Source organism: Camelina sativa, chromosome 4, assembly GCF_000633955.1.
Source record: "Camelina sativa cultivar DH55 chromosome 4, Cs, whole genome shotgun sequence".
Lineage (NCBI taxonomy): Eukaryota > Viridiplantae > Streptophyta > Magnoliopsida > Brassicales > Brassicaceae > Camelina > Camelina sativa.
In genome coordinates, this window is record NC_025688.1 from 24,557,437 (window position 1) to 24,578,531 (window position 21,095).

Below are 21,095 nucleotides of genomic sequence, written 5' to 3' on the forward strand. Positions count from 1 at the left end.
GCCAGCCTCTCTATCATGGACATGAACCGACATTACATATCATTTTTCCAGTAATTTCACTTTATTGTAAATGACAAGTTGTTCTTATGAAACAATTTTTTTACTTCAGAAATTGAGGGGTTAGGAAAGATTCAAATTTTATGGTTGAATTTATTTATGAATTTTCTGTTTTAAATAAATATCGAAGTTACAAATAATAATATGTTTTTTTACTAAATTACTTTAAATTTATTCTAGATTTAAAATTTTCCAAAACTTCAGTTTTACCTTAATAAAGGGAGGCCGAAAAGTGAAGGTAAGATTAAAGTTGTAGCATGTAAGGTACAATAATCACAACTGCTTCATGCTTGGTCTAAAGATATTATCATGCAGACTCATGATTTTAGTTACCGCATTAGTTTCATGTTAATGTAGTGCACCATGGAGCCCCTTTGAACTAAACATGTTTCTGAATCATCATCCATCTTTCGACATATCAGACAGTATATAATCTAATTCTTCACCTTATTTAGACACATATTGTTAAAAAGATTTATTTTCTTAAGAAATTTGTTAACTAGATTTGTATTTGACATTGGAAAGAGCTTCCAAAGTCAACTTTGTATTTGACGGTTAATATTTGTCGTTGGACGGTTTTGACATTGTAAACTTATTCGTATCGTTGACCTGGCACTTTGATAAATTTAATCGAGTACACATATATATCTGGACCTATACAGTGGCTTAATCGCTTTTTTTTTCTTTTTTTTAACAAACTGGCTTAATCGCTTTGGTTGTGAAATTTTGGGTTTATAAATTGGGTCGGAAGTGTGAAAACGCTCTCGTTTGTCGTGTTAAGAGAGAAACGAGATGGAGCACATCGGGAACGTTACGCCGGCTGGTGTCACCTTCGCACCTAGTATATGTTGATTTTGGACCGTAACTACAAGTAGAAACATCTCCTAGGGATTTAGCGAATCACTTTTTCATTCCACTAGTTCTCTATCAATTTACGAGTTTTTGTCTCAAGCTACTTTGTGGAGTATACAACGAAAAAAATACGGTGTTATAAATATTTAGTTTAAAACTATCAATATTTATTAGTTGTAAATCTGATTTTTATTTTGAAATATAAAATTCATCATTTTAAAATTAAGGAAATAGATCCTAAAAATAACTATGACGATGGATATTAGTTTTAAATATAATTCAGCTATAAAAATTGAAGAAAATGACTGTAAATAGGTTTCGGCTGGTATGTTAGAAGAGATATATTTTTTCTTATGATCTCATTGCATAAAAGCTTTTTTATGATAAAGAGTAGCCTTTATTCTTTTGAGTATTATTTTTGGGTCAAATTCTGTTGATCTAATATAACTTAAGAAATCAAAAATTGAATATATTTTTGGGTCAAATTCTGTTGATCTAATGAATTCGTTAGAACTAGATCATTAGAGCATTGGTCAAAGAATGTTAAAAGTAAAATCCTTGGGAAATTTTAGGAAATCATTGTAAGTTTAAATGTGTCATGTTATAGGTGTGCCATGGAGAATCTACGATAGATTCAAAAGTTTTGTTGACTACTCATTATCATATAGTTCAAACAAAATATTCATTAGAACCACTCAAAAAGCCAATTTAATAATAAAGCAAGAGAAAAATGATAAGATGTTTGTTTCTTGGTGTCGATTCAGATAAATAACATGCACAAGCAAACAATTTTTCCAAACTAAAATGATTTTTCTTGCTCTTCCTTGTCGACAAACTACTTTATTTTTGGAATGGCATAGAGTTACAAGTCTGAATATATATCTTATTTTCTTACTTGTAAAGAAATCTATGAAATTTAATTGTTTCATTAAATATCCATGTTGCTTATAAAAAACTATTTGCGTTAAAGAACAAAGAAGCTTCAAAAATTGTAACTTTGAATGATTAAAAATTTGGCCATCTTCACAGAAAAAAAAAAAAAAAAATGAGNTGAGAGAATTGGCCAACAAAGCTGTAGTGGAATCTATTAAGGATTCGTATGACGATAAAAATAATGGACAGAGATGATGTGTCGACCCATACCAACAAAAAAGAAGATATTTCTCACTTCTAATTTCAAAAAACTCAATCAAACTAATTGAAACAAGTGAAAAAATTCATCATATAAAAAATTGTAAATGAGCTGGAATATGTTTTGTTTAGAACAAAAAAACTAGATCAACTAGTAATGGCACATCTTTGATGATTTACTTATTAAAACACAGTAGAAACCATTCAATACACTTTTTTTTAAGTGGGATGTTTTTAAAAATTAAACAAAAATCACTTTAGAAAAAACAAATACAAATAAGAAAAGTTTATCTAAGCACATGGAATCATAAGTAAAAACTGGTTGACACAAAATAAAGAAAAGAAAAAAAAAATGGAAAGGCCGCAAAAGGGTAGGGTCAAGTGAAGGGAGCAGAAGGGAACAAGGTCCGAAATTTGATCCCCGTTGGAAAGACCATCCTCTGCTCTCCATATCCTTCTCCTCATCATTACTTCTCCCACTCCTATATCTCTTTCTCATTTCGCACACACACCTTGCGTAATTAATTACTATATCTCTCCATCATACCCCCCCCCCAAAAAATAGTAAAAAAAATTTATAATACTATAAGACTTTTTGTAGTTACTATACAACTCAATGTGTACTATTCTCTGGTGCAGTACCAGACTACCACCATATGCAGCAACCAAAAAAAAACCGTTTCCTTTTTTATGAATAGAATAAGAGTTCTATGTTGCATCACATAGTTATCATTACATCGTTATGTATTGTTGAAATCTGGTCGTATATTCGTCTAGTTCTGGGAATACGATATAGCTCGTTCCTGCTAGGTTTGTGAGGTGGAACATAACGAGCCGACAATAACTGAAACATTCATTCGGTCTTAGATTGGTGGTAAACACATCAATTGTTAAAATCAGTGAACTCATTGGCCCGAGGGTCTTTTATTGGTTTCAAGTTTCAACAAACATGTGTCTGTGTCTAATTTTCAACACCACTTGTTTTCATTATTCATCCAAATGCAAGTTTCTTAGCAGACAATTAGGAAGTTCACGAAAACCTTCTTACACCTGATTTATAATGACGTTCAGAAAGTGTGGTATATATTGTTACTAGAAATGAACCGGATTGTTTCATATGACTATATCATTGGATTATACATGTTAGATCGTAGATCGATGTATATTAGTATTATACTATATTATTACAAATTTTATCTATTATATATCTGAGATAAAATCTGTAAAATATGTAGAATTTTCTTCTATATAAAAAAAAAAACGTAACGATACGTTTTATAAAATAAATGTAATATTGTACATTAGAAAGGGGTAGTTTCCAAAATTTGCCACAATATTTAGTTATGTTGGGCCGTGAAAGCAACCCGCACCAATCCGACAAAACCCGGGTCGTGAGAGACATACGTAGCTGCTTTTTAATTTTAAAATTAATTAGTTATTTTTATCTTGTATGTTTAAAAAATCTACCAACGGAGTCAGGAAAATAAGATAATATGGATGGTAAAACAAACATGCGAAAGTTACTATTTACAGACTACAATGATGTGGTACACTGGTGCATGTCTTTTAATCGCGAATGAAAGGCTCTTTCAATGAAATGTTTTTCAACTACTTTGGATGTTGTTTGCTTTTGCATCGAGGAGAGGTGTTTCTTAAATATGCAGATATGCGAAAACCCTACGCATGAGATTTCATCCAAATCCAACATTTACATGTCACAAGTTGAGTGGCTAATTTAATGAACAAAAAATTCACCGCTAACATTTCTATATCGGTCAAAACTATATCTTAAAAAGTAATTAAAATAAACCTGTTAGTCATAAAACAAGATAAATCATTTATAACTTATAAGATTTGAAAATATATCTCTAACAATTGTTGAGACAAAAATCTGAAATAGAATAATAAATATGTTTTTGTTTTACAAGACAAAAATAGATATGGTCCGAAATGCTCGAGTTATAAAATAATATATATTATATATATGTGCTTTGTGTTGATAGTATTAAAGCCATCGCCTGATTATATTTGTTTATTGGTCCCCGATTTATCTGTGCAAATATATGACTTGAAAGAGACATCTATCGAGCGGATGTGAACTTAATAATTGAAGTTTGCTCAAAGTTGAAGTTTGCTCAAATCATTTAATCACAACTCGGCCTACTGAATAAGGATTTCGATACCTCTTAATGAACAGAGTGTAATACAATAACGTGAACTCGCGTATTTTGTACTATTAACTAAGACCCAAGCCACACTAAATAAGGGATTTGGCAGATCTGACTTGTAATAATTCTGCTATAACATATACTATATGAGATCGATTTTTATTGAAATTTTTTTGTAGTTATTAAACACTGCAAATAATTGTTTAGTGTTGGTGGCGATGTGGCTCCACCATTTGAGCTTTTCTTGTGTAGTCTTCCCCATGTGACCAACGATACGAGTATAGTGTTTATACAACCAAAATACTAGTTATTATATATTCATAATTTCAAAGGCATCTCACTAACCAAATTTAAGGATTTTATAGAATTAAACACGAGTAAAGATTCCCGAGATATGTCTACATGAGAAATGGACCCAATCGATTTGATAGCTACGTTTTCAAAAGGATTAATATACAGTTGATGTAATATAGTACGATTAGATACTTCAAATCTTGGAAGAAAAAAAAAAAGAAATCGAAGGAAAGCACAATTTTTTGTTAACGATCATAAATTATTCAACAAGACAATACACTAAAATGGCGGTGATAGCCTATGACGCACCATTTAGTAAGGAAATTTGTTTGTTTTTATGTACTTCATTATAACATAGTCATTACACGTTATTCACAAACTTATAATTTATAAATTATACCTCTTTTTTTGTTTTTGTAGATTATCCTGAGGGTGTTACAAAATTACAACATAATTACACGTTATTCACAAAATGAATAACAAATTGTGAGAAATCGTCAAAAAGAGGTGCCCATAGAAAGTGAAAGATAAAAATGTGAACAAAAAAATGGAAACTATTTGACCTGAAAACATAAAAATAAAAATGTAGGAGAAAAAGGAATGGACCTACTAGCCGATAGGAGGCTCAATGGCAAAAAACGTTCGATAAAAGAAAAAAAGGCATCTTTATAAATGATGAAACGGCGGCGTGTGGGGGCGCAGGTGTTCATAGTGCGCATGTTTCTTTTCTTTTGCAAAAGCCTTAAGCCTGTGAGTGACTTCGTGGAGGGTCTGATTCTGGCTTAGCTTCGCTTGGCTCATCATTTAGGCTCTGAGTTTTTAGTCTCTTGGTTCATAGATTCTCGAGTGTTTTGGTTTCGGCTCCCAAGCCAAGAGCTCTTGGGTTCAGACTTCAGACTTTCAAATTTTCAACATGTTTTTTTTTTTCAATACTTTTCCACCTGATTATTGATATCAAATCGATGATGGAGTGTGCAAATCCATAATAATTTTGATAAGATAGAAAAGAAAATTCTGAGTGCAATGAAACAAAATAATTTTCGACGTTTCTGCATGCGTGATCAGAATTGTGCCTATACATAAACAGAATTAGAATAATAAAATTATTATTAGTTTTTTATACAGAAATAAAATTTAAGATTAAATTTCTCGATTAAAACATATCATTTAATCTGAAGTTCATATTTTGGCTTAATTATTGAACCCTAGCTAGAGTGATATTTATCAAAACATTTCTAACGTTCTTATAATTAATCATTGTTTATAATGACTGCTTAACAAACTTATAATTTGAGTAGGAAAAAATTCATTTCCATAATTCATCTCAAATCTGCATTTTATATTGATTATTGCCATGTTTTATTTATACTCTTTATAAACAATTATTTTGTAATTTAGTTTAAGTATATAATATCAAACATATCAAAACTATAAAATATTTTGTAAATAGTTTCTCTTAGCTACAAGATGGAGCGATGGACATATTGTGGAAGTGGTAGACAATATGAAGTAGTTCATATTTAACCGTTCAATATTTTTTTTTGTCGACCAATCTTTTAACCGTTCAATAATAACTATTGAAAATCAATGCCTTCAAAAAGATTTTTCTATTTTGGAATAGAAATGGAGCCTGGAGGTGAGTTTAGAGATACTTACTAGAGGTTCTAATAAATAAATAAATGAAGTTTTGAGTGCTTGGAAATTCAAGTTTTATTTTTCATCAACTAGTGAAAATTATAAATTTATATTTTTATTGCGTGAAACAAAAGCAAAAACAAGCAACTCGTTGGGTAAAATGAAATCTGCAGTTTCTGCACCAAATTAAAGAAGACCTGCAACATTGCCGCCTTTACATAAATACACACACTAGATACATAGGCTCTCTGTACCTTGTTATTATAAAATATCTCACGTCTGAAAGATGCGAAAAGATTAACTAATATATAAATGGTTAAGCCTTTTTATTCATTGCCAATTGGTTTTGAGTTAGAAGCCCACAGTAAAACCCAAATTTAATATGGTATCAGAGCAGGTTGTAATTGGTTTTGAGTTAGAAGCCCACAGTAAAGCCCAAATTTAATATAGTATCAGAGCAGGTTGTTTCTTGGACCAACTTGTGGATGTTGTTCCCACATATGCCCATGCTTCAGATGGTCATGCCTGAACGTGAGAGGGATGTTAGTGTAAAATATCCCACATCGGAAAGATGTGAAAGAATTAACTAATATATATTAGGGTTTCTCTATTCATTGTCAATTAGTTTTGAGTTGGAAACCATAGTAAAATCTGAATTTAATATCGCATGCACCAATATATCTCTTTTGGTAAACGATATTTGTTTAAAATATTATCCAAGTTGATTAAATTTCATGGATACACAGAGTTGTTTTTAGTTTTCTGAAGTTTCAATAAATAGTCAAATTTTCGATGTGTACGTAATAATTAAACCGTTTCTTAGATATAATATGATTTTACGATAACGTAGCCAATAATTAGAGATTATGGCTAGTGAGAAGTGAGAATTCTGAGAGAAATTAAGGGGTTTCAAACCTTTTAAGCAGATGAACAAGCAAGTTACAAAACTTAGAAACAAAGATTGTCATACTAATATTCATACTGCGTGCGAATTCGTACAATGCACATCCGTTTATTTTTATTTTAATGATAAAACAACATCATATTATGTATGTCCAATTTTCTTTAACAAACCAAATGTTAAAACTCATAATAATATCTTAAAACTCATATAGATTAGTACCTACCTACCCTTGACCTTACGAATATAGTATCCTAAAATTTATAACACATGTATCACGGAATGGCATTGTAGAGTTAAGAAAAACAAAATTACTATTTCTTTCTACTCAAACTCTAATCTGTAAGCAGTAGTATCCAATTATTTCTTAGTATCATGTATTTGGCGTATACCGTAGTGTAACCAATTGTTTCTTAGATGGGAAATGAGTATTTGCAAGCTCATGATCACTGAAAACACAAGCCTTCGGCCGATGATCAGATAAAGATCGAATAATACTTACTGTAACATGGAAAATCTAATCATATTTTTGATTAACAAAAGACTTTGAGAGATTTCCGAATCTAGAAGCTACTTAATAACAAATTAGGGTATAATTCTTAAAACTTTTCCATGGACCGTTATTTGTAAATTTATATATTATGCGAAGGATTATCTTTGTTTTCTTCTAAAAATCTTAGGACCTCAATCAAACTGCCCCATTTAGTCCAACTAGATTAAGTAAGTAATAAGTACTCTATTAATTTAGTGGTTGGTCATACAATTAGACCTAAATTTGTATTCCTTCTGGTAACGTGATTACGTTTTTATTCTTAAAAGCTGATGGTGCGAATTGTAAACCATGCAGATTATTATTGATTTGTCCATGGTAGTTTTATTTGATACGATGTTAAACTTTAGTACTAGTATATTAATAGATTATCTAAATGTAGATATAGCTGTTGTTACAAAAGAAAAATAGAGAGAGATACCTAAATGGCTAAATCTAGATATGTTGCCTATAAAAAAAAAAGTCAATAACTCGTCAAACTTTAATGTGTTGCATTATTTCCTTTTTTCAAATAATGACACAACTTATGATTTTAGTAGTTGATATGTATCTCTACCTTTTTTTTACAATATAGACGATTATTTTATTGTATTCTGAAACCCATATGGTTGAACAAATTACTATTTTATTTTTATTTGGTTTTGGGTGTGGTCGAACCCGGAAATTCTGGATGTCAATAGTCAGATTAATAATTAAATGCGGAAACGTAAGAAAAAGTGTTAGATGCTACCGTTACCTAAAACAAAAGTGAAGTTAATGGTGGTGTGATTTTACAGCAGCTGTTTTTAATCTCTTTATTTTTTTTTATATAAAAGAAAAAATGAAGTAAGAAGTAAAAAATGGAGAAAAAGAGAGAGAAGAGAAGAGATTTGGTAATATAAAAAGGAGAGGGGGGTGAAGCCCGAAGCATCTTATAGTATTTTTAGTACCTTCATTCCCTTCTTTTGCTCAGATCAAAGTCTTCTCTCCCTCTCTCTCTCTATCTCTCTCCTCTACACATTTCTTGGTTCTCTTTTTTCTTATGCTCTGTTTTCTTTAAAGACAGAAGAGAGAGAGAGACAACTGAGTGTAACAGAGTACTGAAAAGAAGAACCGAGTTAAGAGGAACTTAAAAGGGACAAAAACCAAGTTTTGGTTCTTTCTTGCTTCTGATTCCTTCCTTCTTCTCACCTTCTTCTCATTCTCTTAAAGAAGAAAAACGTAAGTCACTCTCTCTCTCTCTCTCTCTCTAACTCTCTGTCTTTATTACTCTGTCTTTTACCTACTAAAGAAGAGAAAGAAAAAAAAACGTGAACAAACAAGAATTTAAACACTCTGCTTTTTAACCGTCAATTTTAGTTTCTTGAAAATTATCATCAAGTATGAGAGATCTCTCACACTCTCTCACTCTGCATGCTCTGTTTTTATCGTCTCTGTTTTAGCTACTAACGTAATTGATTCATCTCTCTCTGTTTATTTTTCTCCTCTTTCTCAGATCTAGAAGAAGCTAACAAAGAGAAAAAAAAATGTCGGAAGGAGTAGAGGCAATAGTAGCGAGTGACAACGGAACAGATCAGATAAACGGAAACAGAACAGGAAAAGATAACGAAGAACACGACGGTTCAGGCAGTTCCGCCCTAAGCAATTTCCTATGGCACGGTGGTTCTGTTTGGGATGCTTGGTTCAGCTGCGCATCTAACCAGGTAAAATTCCCAAAAACAGAACCCTTAATTGAAAAAGATTTAAAATTTTCGTATTGAAAAGATCTGATGAATCTTTTGATGATGGTTATCAGGTGGCGCAAGTGCTACTGACGTTACCGTACTCGTTCAGTCAATTAGGGATGTTGTCGGGAATAGTACTTCAGATCTTCTATGGTTTACTCGGAAGCTGGACTGCTTATCTCATCAGTGTTCTCTACGTCGAGTACAGAGCTCGTAAGGAAAAAGAAGGCAAAAGCTTCAAAAACCACGTCATTCAGGTCCCCCCACATAAATCCTCTCTCTCTCTAATCAAAATCACTCATAATCATAATTACCATTTCACTAATCTTTTTAAATATTATTATTACAACAACAGTGGTTTGAAGTACTCGATGGATTACTTGGTACATACTGGAAAGCAGCAGGACTCGCATTTAATTGCACTTTCCTCTTGTTCGGATCTGTTATCCAACTCATTGCTTGTGCCAGGTCTCACTACTTTCTTAATCTCTCTTTCTTAATCACTCTTTCATTATACTACTACTACTACTTCTTCAAAATCATTAACAAATAATGAAAAAAATGATTGGTTAATTGTGCAGTAACATTTATTACATAAACGATCACTTGGACAAGAGAACATGGACTTACATATTCGGCGCGTGTTGTGCAACCACTGTGTTTATACCGTCGTTCCACAATTACCGTATCTGGTCATTCCTCGGCCTTGGTATGACCACTTACACTGCTTGGTACTTGGCCATTGCCTCCATCATCCACGGCCAGGTAAAATTCTAAATTAGTATATTGTGTTTTTTCACATTTATATTTATAAAGATCACTACACTGTCGTTATCATATTTATATGCTTTGTAATGAAGTGACAGTATATGCCTTCATTAAAAAAAAAAAGAAGAAATTCGTATATTTTTCTCTTTAAGATCAGGGAAAAAGAATTGTTAGAATTATTCCCTGCGTCTAAACCCAAATTTGTATTTTAAAAAGTTTAGGACTAGGACAAAATTAGCACTCTCATTAATATTCTCCTAATCGAATTTGTTTTTGTTAATTATAGACGGAAGGTGTAAAACACTCAGGTCCAACAAAGCTAGTGCTTTATTTTACCGGAGCCACAAATATTTTGTACACCTTTGGAGGTCACGCGGTTACTGTGTAAGTTTTATCTCTTATCTCTATTCTTTTCATATCTTAATGATTATTCTAATCTAACATCCAAAATTTTCATTTTTTTAAATAAAAGATCAATTAAATTCTGTCAGACATAGTTGAATAACTACTATTTAAGCTTAAAGCTAAATACTAGCAGAAAAAGTATGATATCTTAAATTGGTGTCATATCTATTACTATTAAATAATGGCTGCTGTATTGTATCGTTTCTTCGCCGCTTCTATTGCAGCTTTTGCCGGCAAATAAGGTGTAACTATTATTACTGTCATGATGATTATCATTATTATTTTTTTCTCCATATCCTTAAAATAGTAGTAGTACTCTAATAAAATTTCTAATCTTCCTTTTATATAAAAAATAAAAGAATAGTAGTAATAATTATTCCTATCTATATAAAGAAATAACAAACACTATTGCTACCAAAGCACTACTACTAGTAGTAGGAATAGTACCACGCTTCCTTGAAATGTCAAATACACCCTTGATGATTGTGGTGCTTCGTTAATCTTTTACTCTTATTTGATTTAGGATTTTAATTATTGAATATTATTAACAGTAACGTTGTATTGCAGTGAGATTATGCATGCTATGTGGAAGCCTCAGAAGTTTAAGTACATTTACTTGATGGCGACGTTATACGTTTTCACGCTAACGATTCCGTCCGCTGCCGCCGTATACTGGGCCTTCGGAGACGCACTCCTCGACCACTCCAACGCGTTCTCTCTCATGCCCAAGAACGGGTGGCGTGATGCTGCTGTTATCCTCATGCTCATTCATCAGGTATTCATTTACATATTTAACAATTTTTGTTCTTTTTCGTTTTAGTAAAATTTCTACCATGACGTTGTGAACTTATTATTATGCAAATGTGTTCTTGGTGCAGTTTATAACGTTCGGATTCGCATGTACGCCGTTGTACTTTGTTTGGGAGAAAGTGATAGGGATGCATGACACAAAGAGCATTTGCTTAAGGGCTTTGGCTCGGTTGCCAGTCGTTATACCGATTTGGTTCTTAGCTATTATTTTCCCCTTTTTCGGTCCCATCAACTCCGCGGTTGGTGCTCTTCTCGTTAGCTTCACCGTCTATATCATCCCTTCCCTTGCTCACATGCTAACATACCGATCTGCCTCCGCTCGTCAGGTATTCATTTTGTACTACTCGTAGCTTGATTGATAACAATCTCTTGAGTTAACAAAGGTTTAGATCTATAAAACAACTTAAAAAAAATGTTACTACCAATTATACTCCAAAGTTGAAGAGTCGGTGGAGGAATATTATGGTTGTGGGTAGGGTTGTGAATAGTTATTGACACTGGAGGGCAAAAACGACTTGTGTTAGAAAGATAGATGGGGTTCAGTGTTCCGTATCTTACGGAAGATAGGATCATCACCCACATTCCTTACTGGCGTCCCCTCCAAATATTTATTATTGAGTTGGTTTCAGCTCATTCTTCTTTTTCTATATGCTTACATATAGAGAAAATTAAAAATAGTAGTATATAACTTATGGTTAGGTTAGTATTATTAGTAAATACTAAATAGTAATTGACCATGACTTCTTTTTTCCTTTTTCAAACCTGATTTTATGATATTAACATAAGAAAAAAAAAAAGTAGAGGAAAAGGGATATTTTGGGAGGAAAACAGGGGAGAGGAATAGGTAAGAGTCATAATCATGAATGAAAAGGAGCTGTACAATAGGGACTCTGTGCCTAACATTAATCTAAAGTGAGAGTCTGAGTATGACAAATCACAATCATGTAAATCTCTCTATCTCATGGGTCAACAAAGCTTTGGATTTTGTCCATTACTATACGACCAAAACCCACAAACACTTGTACACAATCATGTAAATCTCTCTTTGATGGTTCTTGATTATTATTTTTTTGTTTTGGATTTTTCTTGTAGAATGCGGCGGAGAAGCCACCGTTCTTCATGCCGAGCTGGACTGCAATGTACGTGTTGAACGCTTTCGTGGTGGTTTGGGTTCTCATTGTCGGATTCGGGTTCGGTGGATGGGCTAGTGTAACCAACTTTGTTCGTCAAGTGGATACTTTTGGTCTCTTCGCTAAGTGTTACCAATGTAAACCAGCTGCAGCCGCTGCACATGCTCCCGTCTCCGCTTTACACCACCGTCTTTGAGAGATGGAGCCAAGGGTCTAAACGCTTTTGTGGAGGGTTCTTAAAAAATTATTTGTTCTTCTTCTCTGTTTTGTGTTCGTTCGTATACGTGAGGGAGTAAAAGTCACGAAAATAGTGTTCTTTTTACACACCCCTTTTAAATGCGTGCTAAGCTCTTAATTTTTTTTTTTTTTTTTCCTTCTCTTTTGGGGTTTTGTATTTTTGTTTTCACTCCTTAGTTGTTTAATTGAATAGTCGATAATATAATGTAGTGTGTGATTTCTTAATTTGGTATTGTTAAAACCATAGGCAAGTAATGTGTCGTCTTCTCTACTTTTCCTTGGCTTTAGTAACAACACAGAACAGTCATTATATTTATATCTTTCTTACTAAACTGAACACTAATTCTTTTATATCAACAATATATTTACTCTATAGATTAGTTTATAATTCTAACACAAATCATTATTAAGCGGCTCATCACTACATACTAATGATTGTTTTTAAAGATATTTAATTTAACCAATTATGATTCTGTATTTGAAAACAAAAACAGCTGATTCTTGAGTTTTATTAAACTTTCTATTTGTATAAACGACATTAAGTAAATATTTTGAAACTGTTACTTAATGGGAATGTATTAATTTAACTAATGGGAACATGGGACAAGTTGGACCGAGGGAGCCGGTCATCCATCTTTGGGCCACATGGGTGTGTGGGGAGGGGTCGCACGTGGATTCTTCGTCGGAGTCACGTGCCATTATTTACTTCTCACTCTTGTCTCTGATCAAAGAATGGATCAGAGGACCGCTCTTGTCTCTCTTAATAAATATGGCATGTGTTGTTCATACTCTCCCAATCGTTTCATTACCTTCCCATATCATATGCTCTGGTTTCACATGTACTTTGCTCAAAAATAACTATATACTATTATATATTGTGTATTATTAACTAAAATATTCTCGTTTGAATCCAGAGATGATTTCTGTACTTTCCATCTGACTTTTTTTCGTTTCTGACTTTCTGTATCATATAAAAAAAAGATGAAAATGTTTCTTCTAATAGTAATAGCATATATAATTGTTCTAGAGAAAGAAGAAGTGAATGTGACACAATGTGAATGTGAGTCACATATATGCGGATATGGAGTAGGACCCTTTTTGTGAAGTAACTCTGGTTAGTGTGAAGTGAGTTGAGTTCAAACTTCAAATAGTCAATAACTATGTGGCCAGAGATGAATCGTCTATAATTTGTTTTTGTGATTTAAGCCATGTGAGTTTTTGAGACATTTTGTGTTATTTTTGTTTGTAATAGAGACATTTTTAAATTAGTGGAAGATGGACTATCTGGATTCAAAAAAAAATCTGGCTAACATATCAATGATGGTATTTGTTGAAAATAAAATTGTTTGATGATGTATGCAATTAATAGTATTTTCATAAAATATCTCGCAACAATGATTCAATCATGTCTTTTCATAACATTTGACATCTTTCTCTCGTTTTGGCCTCAAATCCATTATTTTGACATATCATTGTTTCTTTAGAGGCATCTTGAGCTGTTTGAAAGTTTTGATGGCTGAATTATCAAAACTCATTTTTTTATTTTTACTATATCCTACACTACACACAAGACATAACCTAATGCGTTATATGAATTTGTAACAGACATTCATATGTTTGTTTCCAATCATCAGCCAAGTTTTGAGAGACCTGAACATGATAAATTGTTTCTGCACGACACAGAAGACCGATGAAATGTTCCACTAAACTTAACTGGTTGGACTAAGACCTTCAATCCAGTCGAGAATACTTCATCAACATGGGACTAGAAACCCCTCTAATATTTCTAAATACGAAATAGAACATTGTCTTATCATGTTCAGGATTTTGAATTACATAGAAGAAACACACCTTTGTTGATGGCCTAAAAGATTCTCTCGACCTCAGATGAAATGGAAGTGACTGGTTCATCCAGTAAAATTCTCTTACTCTTGTTGGGTTTGATCTTGACAAGCTATTTAAGGTACATGAGGCGTAGGGAACACGATCGGGGTATGAGCTTGAGGAGGTATTTGAGGTACACGAGGCTTGGGGAACAAGAGCTTCAGGCGAAAAGCATCCATCCCATTTAAGTAATAGTGGTATAGCCGTTTGGCTCTTATGAACCCGAGGCGCCCATAGAGTGCCAATGCTCCTTTGTTACTCACTTCTGCCTCCAGAGTTACCTTCAGTCATATACATCTTTCCGTTAATTAGATAGCATAATCACACAACCATACTCTCGTCTTGGAATCAGACTTGAATATATGGAACTTGAAGAACAAATGCCACTCAATTGGTTCCAGTTGCAATCTAGACTTACTAGTAGTAAGTTACTACTCAAATCAGAGTTGAGGAATCTCACAGATACAACAGAGAATGACTTGATTATGAGGACTTTTCTAGTAGTAAGTTACTATTCAAATCACAAAACCATACTTTCATGTTGTAATCAGACTTGATTATGAGGAATTTGAAGAGCAAATGCCACTTAGGAGGTTCTGTTTGCATTCTATTTACTACTGAAATTATAGTTAATATATCACAGAATACAAAATTAATAAGTTGGAGACAGGGATTGTTTATTTCAAAATACCATCAGTTACATTCCAATGCGAATGACTATAACGAGTCATGGACTACATACATAAATAATATAATATATGCATACTAGGTGAGAGACTAGGTTTTGTGATTTCCAACTACAAACATTCGTAACATACACAATACCAGCGGGTCTAAAACGAATATCGAATGATTCCAACTCTTAGTAATATGATTAACTACTACTCTCATAGGTGGAACCGAACTTCCACACAGTGATCTACAAGCTTTTTCTAGCTAAACAATTAGATGCAATAAGAACACTTGCAATGATCTTTGGAACTGTATCAACTCAGCTCTGAAATTCTACACTATACTAGTATGATAAAAAGGAGGCAATGTTTGAGGACATACCTCTTCACAGCCTGATTCCATCATTGCTTTTATCGATCTTGTGACAAGCTCTGAGGCTGTCAAACACAATGAAAAGTTAGCACACACAAAATCCCAAACTTAAAGAGAGGCATGGCTTTGTAGTGGATCAAAAACTATCAGCAATCATCACAAAAATGTCAGCTATCACTATCCACTAATCCCACTATCAATCTGATTCTGTAAGAAGTTAGGGAGGAGTAGCTCAAATATTACTTACCTATGCCTCGGCCACGATATGGTTTAATCACGACCAACATGGCGATGTATCCTCTGAAAGTTTGTCGATGATCTCCCATCTTACAGACTACGGTTCCTATGCATTTACCTTTGTGAAAGGCCTTTTTAAGAAAAGAAACGAACGCTACTCATAATCCACTAAAACATAAAACTTATGATAAGAAAGCAAAAGGCAGGGTATCAAAAAAAGTACCAGGAAGCAGAGCTGCGGCCAGAGGTAGACGAAGTAGCGGTAAGTAAAGATGGAGTAAGGTTCACTAAGTTCTTGGTCAACAAGAGACATAATCAATGGCAGATGATGCTCACCAGAGTAACTCATGTACTCAATCTCTGCCTCATCAAATTCTTCTTTATCTTCCATCCCTTTCTCCATTGAAACAAGTGAATGAGATCCTGAATCGTATGTATATACTTACAAAGAGAAAGATGAAATTTTTGATCAGTTGTTTATGCAAAAGTCAGAGAAGATAAAGCAGAAACTCTGAAAGAGTGATTTTGGGAAACTAAAACATTTTCTAGGAATCAAAATTAAGTTGTTTTCTCGGATTCTGATTGAGCTGATTGTTTCAAACTTTAAAGTTTAGTGCTTTCATGAAAAACTCTAAATAGCTCAATCAATAGCTGAAGCAAAATCTAGAAAAACACTAAGTAGAATCTATAACAAATACTAAGTAGTGAAAGAGGGTTAGAAAGAGATAAGGGTTATCAAAACTGAAAATTTCAGATACCAATATCAATGGGATGATTAAATAATACTTACCAAGAGCTTGAGCTTTGAGAAATTCGAAGATTCAAGTTACGATTGGGTGATGATGTCTGATAAAGAAGAAGAAGCTCCGAAGAGAAAGCAGGAGGAAGAAGGTTGATGACACGTGACAAGCATGTGTAGGGTTTAGATAGATTTGGGCTTTAAAATAAGCCCAAATAATTTAAAATTTAAGCCCAAATGTTAAAAGATAATTAAAGAGGCTATCCTAAAATCATTTTTGTTTTAACAACTTCACTACCTTATCTTCTTTCTTATTCTTCTTCTTCCTTGAACACATTCGAAAACAGCAACACGGCGATGGCGTCGCTTATACTCGGAGCTCCTCCGCGAGTCACCGTCGCATTAACCTCTTCACGGTTATCATCTTCTCACTCAGAAACCGCCGGTGTCTCTCTCTCTTGCTTCACTCAGCAGTTCTCTCTCTCTGCTTCCTCACCCAGCTCAATTCCACTCGGTAATTTCTCTTTAACTCTCCCTCCCCAATGTATCAATCTCTCTCTTACCTCTCATATAACGTTAATGGAGTGATTATTTTTCAGTGTACTGTGGAAGAGGTGACCGCAAAACAGCTAAAGGAAAGCGCTTTAACCACTCTTTTGGGAATGTAAGTAATCAAATCTCTCTTCTAAATTTCTTAAATTTTACTTTGCGAATTTCGAAAATTTTGGATTTTGAGTTTTGGGTTTTATGATGTGAATAGGCGAGGCCACGAAACAAGAACAAAGGAAGAGGACCAGAGAGAGTACCGGTTCCTCCAGCACCGCCGAGGAAAGATAAGTTTGAGAACGATGAGAAGATCAAAATCGACATTGACGAGTCTCTCTTCTCTAATTAGAAGAAATTTGAGATTCTCTTCACTTGTTTGTCTCTCTCTCACTGTAATTTTAAATTTGAGTTTTTAGTTCTGATGCTGCGACTCTCTTTTGTTGTTAAAACATCTCTCTTTCTATGAAACAGTTTTTTTTCTTCTGATTTGAGTCTTTTACAAAGGGAAAGTAAAGCAAATATGAACACCTAAAAAGCAAAAGAAAAACAAGAAGCGTTGTTGTATCTGTTTTGAAAGTATCAAGAGTTTGTGATGTTCCTGTAGACTGTGCAATGAGTGTAGATGAGAGACTGTACATGACGCTTCCTTGAAAAAACTAGAAGCCTTGTATCTGCTTAGAAAGTAGGAGAATTTGTGATGTTTCTTTAGTAGAACTGTGCATTGAGTGGAGATGAGACTATATACATGACGCTTCCTTGAAAAACTAGAAGCCTTGTATCTGTTTAGACAGTATGAGAGTTTGTGATGTTTCTGCAGACTGTGCAGTGAGTGGAGATGAGATTGTACATGACGCTTCCTTCTTCAATCTTTATCTTCCTTGTGACTTTGTTCCATAGATGAATCATGTAACTCCCTTTCCTCATGTCCTGTAGCGTCTTCTCTACCCATTCTGCTTCTCTTGTGGTTGCAGGTTTCTTGAATAGCTTTGGGATTTTGATCCAGTTTACTGGATAGAATGCATCCGGGGGCAAGATTTTGAAGTCGTATCCAGGTTTGTTTCCTAGTCTCGTGATAACTCTAGGGACTAGGTAAGGGCTGTTGTGTCCCCATATGTTTCCGTCGAAAGTTGTGGAGTATTCATGCAAAAATTCTCTCATAAGCGGATGGTAGATGTCAAAGACCATCACTGCATTGTTTAGTCTTGACCATGTCTTCGTTTTTGGATCGATACTCTGTGCTCCAATGGCGTTTCTTAGTCTTGTTATATCATTAAGGAAGATGATGTCTGTGTCTAGATAAACTCCTCCATATTTGTAGAGCACTGCGAGTCTTGTCAGGTTAGAGAGATTCATGTACAAGGGGATAGAACCAGGATCCATGTAGCCACTCTTTAGTCTTTTCAGCCAAGCTTCGACAGGAGTGTTCTTGACGAGGAACGGGGTATCAAAGGTTACAGCAATGAGGTTGAAACCTCGATCAAGCAATGGTTTAAGGATGGTGTCTCCTCTGGGGGAGTCTAAGGAGTTGGACAAAATTGCCAAGCAGGCACCAGGATTGGTCGTGAAGAGAGTGTCAACAGCTAACATCTCTCTTGGTCCAAAGGATTTTGCAGGAGAAAGCCAAACCATAAAGAACTGGGCTGAGCAGTTGTTGTTGTTGTACAACTCAAAAAGTCTAGAATGGAATCTCTTGCTCTTGCTAGTCGATTTCAGTATCTCCATATCAGGTAGCTTTCTTTTAATCCAGTCAGTTCTCTCAATCTTGCTAGCTTTAGGAGGAGGTACCAAAGGATCTAGCTCTTCTGTTTCGTTACGGTCCGAGCAGTCCACAACTTTGACGTTACTACTAGTACTCTTGGTCATGGTCACGGAGTCTTTGGTTCTGGAGAGAGGCATGTTTCTACTGAACCAGTCAATTGTCGCAATCTTGCCAGCTTTAGGAAGAGGTACCAAAGGATCTAACTCTTCTGTTTCGTTACGGTCCGAGCTGTCCACAACTTTGACGTTGCTACTAGTACCCTTGGTCATGGTCACGGAGTCATTGGTTCTGGAGAGAGGCATGTTTCTACTGAACCAGTCAATTGTCTCAATCTTGCCAGCTTTAGGAAGAGGTACCAAAGGATCTAACTCTTCTGTTTCGTTACGGTCCGAGCTGTCCACAACTTTGACGATACTAGTACTACTCATGGTCACGGGGTCATGATCATTGCTTCTGGAGAGAGGCTCGTTTCTTCTGAACCAGTCAATTCTCTCAATCTTGCCAGCTTTACGAGGAGGTATCAACGGATCTGACCCTTCCTTCTCGTTACGGTCCGAGCAGTTCACAACTTTGACGATACTAGTACTACTCATGGTCACGGGGTCATTGGTTCTGGAGGGAGGCACGTTTCTTCGGAGCCAGTCAATAATTCTGTCAACCTTGCTATCTTTACGAGGAGGTACCAAAGGATCTAACTCGTCTGTTTCGTTATGGTCTGAGTCCACAATATTGACGATACTAGTACTACGCATGGTCATGGGGTTACTGGTTCTGGAGAGAGGCACGTTTCTTGTGAACCAGTCAATTCTCACAATCTTGGCAGCTTTGCTTGGAGGTACCAGCGGATCTAAGTCTTTCTTTTCGTTATGGTATGAGTCCACAACTTTGACGATACGAGTACTAGCCATGGCCACGGGGTCATCGGTTCTGGAGAGAGGCAAGTTTCGTTTGAACGGTGAGTTGTTGTCAGGAACAACAGATTTTGGTGATTCAATGCAGATGAGATACAACACGAGTACACAAGTCGCATAGATCGCGAAGATGGGTAATTTCCTGGCTTGCATCTTTGATCCTATTTAGTGAAACAAAAAAAGCTCTTGCTAGGGTATCCTTGTTTCAAAATATAAGATCGTAGACAGAACAATACTTGAGCTAATCGATATATACAATGTTATGTCGGTTTAGGATTCCTATACAACCGACGAATCCCTAAATGGAATGGAAAGTCGCAAGTAAATTCTCTTTGCAAAGGAACTGTGATATCAACAATATCTTGATGCCACGTGATAATATATACCTTAATCCAATAATGGATAATTGTTTCCTTTTTTATTATTCTTAAATCATACTATTATCTTATTGGATAATCTTCTATATATATAAACAAACCTGACTTTGTAAAAACCAAAAGACAAAAGAGACTATGAATTAAAATTTAAAAATTCAAGTGAACTTTGTTCGATTTTTCCCAAAGAAGAACTGCCTTCACTCAATGACTCTGTTCGCTTTGTATCAAGTTGTAATGACTCTGTTCAACTAAGTGTTTACTTTGAGATGACAACGATGGAGGTGGAAAAGAAGGATTATACTTTTTCACAATGTTTGAATTTTAACTTCACAGATCATTTATAGATACCTGTCCTAATTATGCAATCAGATCATTGCTCCCAATATCTAAAGTTGATGTGGTTCCACATGCAAGATAAACAAAGCGTTAAGTGGTGGGCAACAGTTCGCGCAGGATCACACAAGAGACTCGGAGCAAATCGCTAGGTACCAAATGCTTTGTTTTGCTTCCTCCCCACCTTAACTGTAATAGATATATACTTAATTTGACCAAGTAACCACTCTGTATCAATAGCTGATTCTTGCCAAAAAAAATTCTTGATACTATCAATAGGTTTTTGTTATTAGACCACGCTACATAGAAGGTAGAATGTAGTGTATGGAGAAGGAAGAATGCTAACCTGAGCTGTAAGCGACTGAACACCGAATTCTTGACCGAAATGGTGCAGAGACAACGCAGGACTCGCGCTACTGTTACCGATGAGGTGAAATCATCTAAATCTTAAAGATTTAATATCCGACTCTACAGAAAATTACAAACAACAAAGTTCAGATGGTGGATGCTTTCATGGCCGTGAGACCTCACCCAAGCATGTTTGTATAAACAGAGAAAAAGGGAACTTTGCTTGAAACACAAGTTATAATTCATAATAATATTTCCCCCCCCCCCCCCCCCCCC

The 21,095-nt window shown here is 34.7% G+C and overlaps 4 protein-coding genes across 6 annotated transcripts; 2 read left to right on the plus strand and 2 right to left on the minus strand.

Annotated features, from left to right (window-relative positions):
• LOC104782246 (auxin transporter protein 1-like) lies at positions 8,488-12,912 on the plus strand. 2 transcript variants are annotated; one of them, XM_010507122.2, is made up of 9 exons: positions 8,488-8,788; positions 9,063-9,270; positions 9,363-9,548; positions 9,647-9,759; positions 9,873-10,056; positions 10,346-10,443; positions 11,032-11,239; positions 11,343-11,600; positions 12,367-12,600. In XM_010507122.2, exons 2-9 carry the CDS (start codon positions 9,094-9,096, stop codon positions 12,598-12,600), a joined length of 1,458 nt encoding a protein of 485 aa, XP_010505424.1. In that variant the 5' UTR covers positions 8,488-8,788; positions 9,063-9,093. The 2 variants fall into 2 exon arrangements, with proteins under 2 accessions (XP_010505424.1, XP_019100504.1); XM_019244959.1 differs by lacking the exon at positions 8,488-8,788 and having other exon boundaries at positions 9,090-9,270; positions 12,367-12,912.
• Positions 14,235-16,695, minus strand: LOC104782247 (N-alpha-acetyltransferase MAK3-like). 2 transcript variants are annotated; one of them, XM_010507123.2, is made up of 5 exons: positions 16,597-16,695; positions 16,030-16,247; positions 15,817-15,937; positions 15,579-15,634; positions 14,235-14,806 (listed from the first exon to the last, which is right to left on the minus strand). In XM_010507123.2, the coding sequence occupies exons 2-5, from the start codon at positions 16,207-16,209 to the stop codon at positions 14,600-14,602; spliced, it is 564 nt and encodes a 187-aa protein (XP_010505425.1). In that variant the 5' UTR covers positions 16,210-16,247; positions 16,597-16,695; the 3' UTR covers positions 14,235-14,599. The 2 variants fall into 2 exon arrangements, with proteins under 2 accessions (XP_010505425.1, XP_010505427.1); XM_010507125.2 differs by having other exon boundaries at positions 14,389-14,806; positions 16,030-16,199; positions 16,597-16,689.
• LOC104782248 (30S ribosomal protein S31, chloroplastic-like) lies at positions 16,837-17,517 on the plus strand. Its single transcript, XM_010507126.2, has 3 exons — positions 16,837-17,059; positions 17,145-17,209; positions 17,306-17,517. Exons 1-3 carry the CDS (start codon positions 16,903-16,905, stop codon positions 17,438-17,440), a joined length of 357 nt encoding a protein of 118 aa, XP_010505428.1. The 5' UTR covers positions 16,837-16,902; the 3' UTR covers positions 17,441-17,517.
• On the minus strand, positions 17,612-20,152 carry LOC104782249. The gene has a single exon (XM_010507127.2). The coding sequence runs from the start codon at positions 19,912-19,914 to the stop codon at positions 17,875-17,877; it is 2,040 nt and encodes a 679-aa protein (XP_010505429.1). The 5' UTR covers positions 19,915-20,152; the 3' UTR covers positions 17,612-17,874.

Bases quoted from the DNA above. Each gene is read 5' to 3' on its own strand.
- LOC104782246 (XM_010507122.2), top strand. From the start codon at position 9,094: ATGTCGGAAGGAGTAGAGGCAATAGTAGCGAGTGACAACGGAACAGAT. The intron at 10,444-11,031 runs GTAAGTTTTATC...GTTGTATTGCAG, and splicing joins GGAGGTCACGCGGTTACTGT to TGAGATTATGCATGCTATGT. The intron at 11,601-12,366 runs GTATTCATTTTG...TTTTTCTTGTAG, and splicing joins GATCTGCCTCCGCTCGTCAG to AATGCGGCGGAGAAGCCACC.
- LOC104782247 (XM_010507123.2), bottom strand. From the start codon at position 16,209: ATGGAGAAAGGGATGGAAGATAAAGAAGAATTTGATGAGGCAGAGATT. The intron at 15,635-15,816 runs GTAAGTAATATT...TGTGTTTGACAG, and splicing joins ATATCGTGGCCGAGGCATAG to CCTCAGAGCTTGTCACAAGA. The intron at 14,807-15,578 runs GTATGTCCTCAA...ATATGACTGAAG, and splicing joins TGGAATCAGGCTGTGAAGAG to GTAACTCTGGAGGCAGAAGT.
- LOC104782248 (XM_010507126.2), top strand. From the start codon at position 16,903: ATGGCGTCGCTTATACTCGGAGCTCCTCCGCGAGTCACCGTCGCATTA. The intron at 17,060-17,144 runs GTAATTTCTCTT...ATTATTTTTCAG, and splicing joins ACCCAGCTCAATTCCACTCG to TGTACTGTGGAAGAGGTGAC. The intron at 17,210-17,305 runs GTAAGTAATCAA...TGATGTGAATAG, and splicing joins TTAACCACTCTTTTGGGAAT to GCGAGGCCACGAAACAAGAA.
- LOC104782249 (XM_010507127.2), bottom strand. From the start codon at position 19,914: ATGCAAGCCAGGAAATTACCCATCTTCGCGATCTATGCGACTTGTGTA.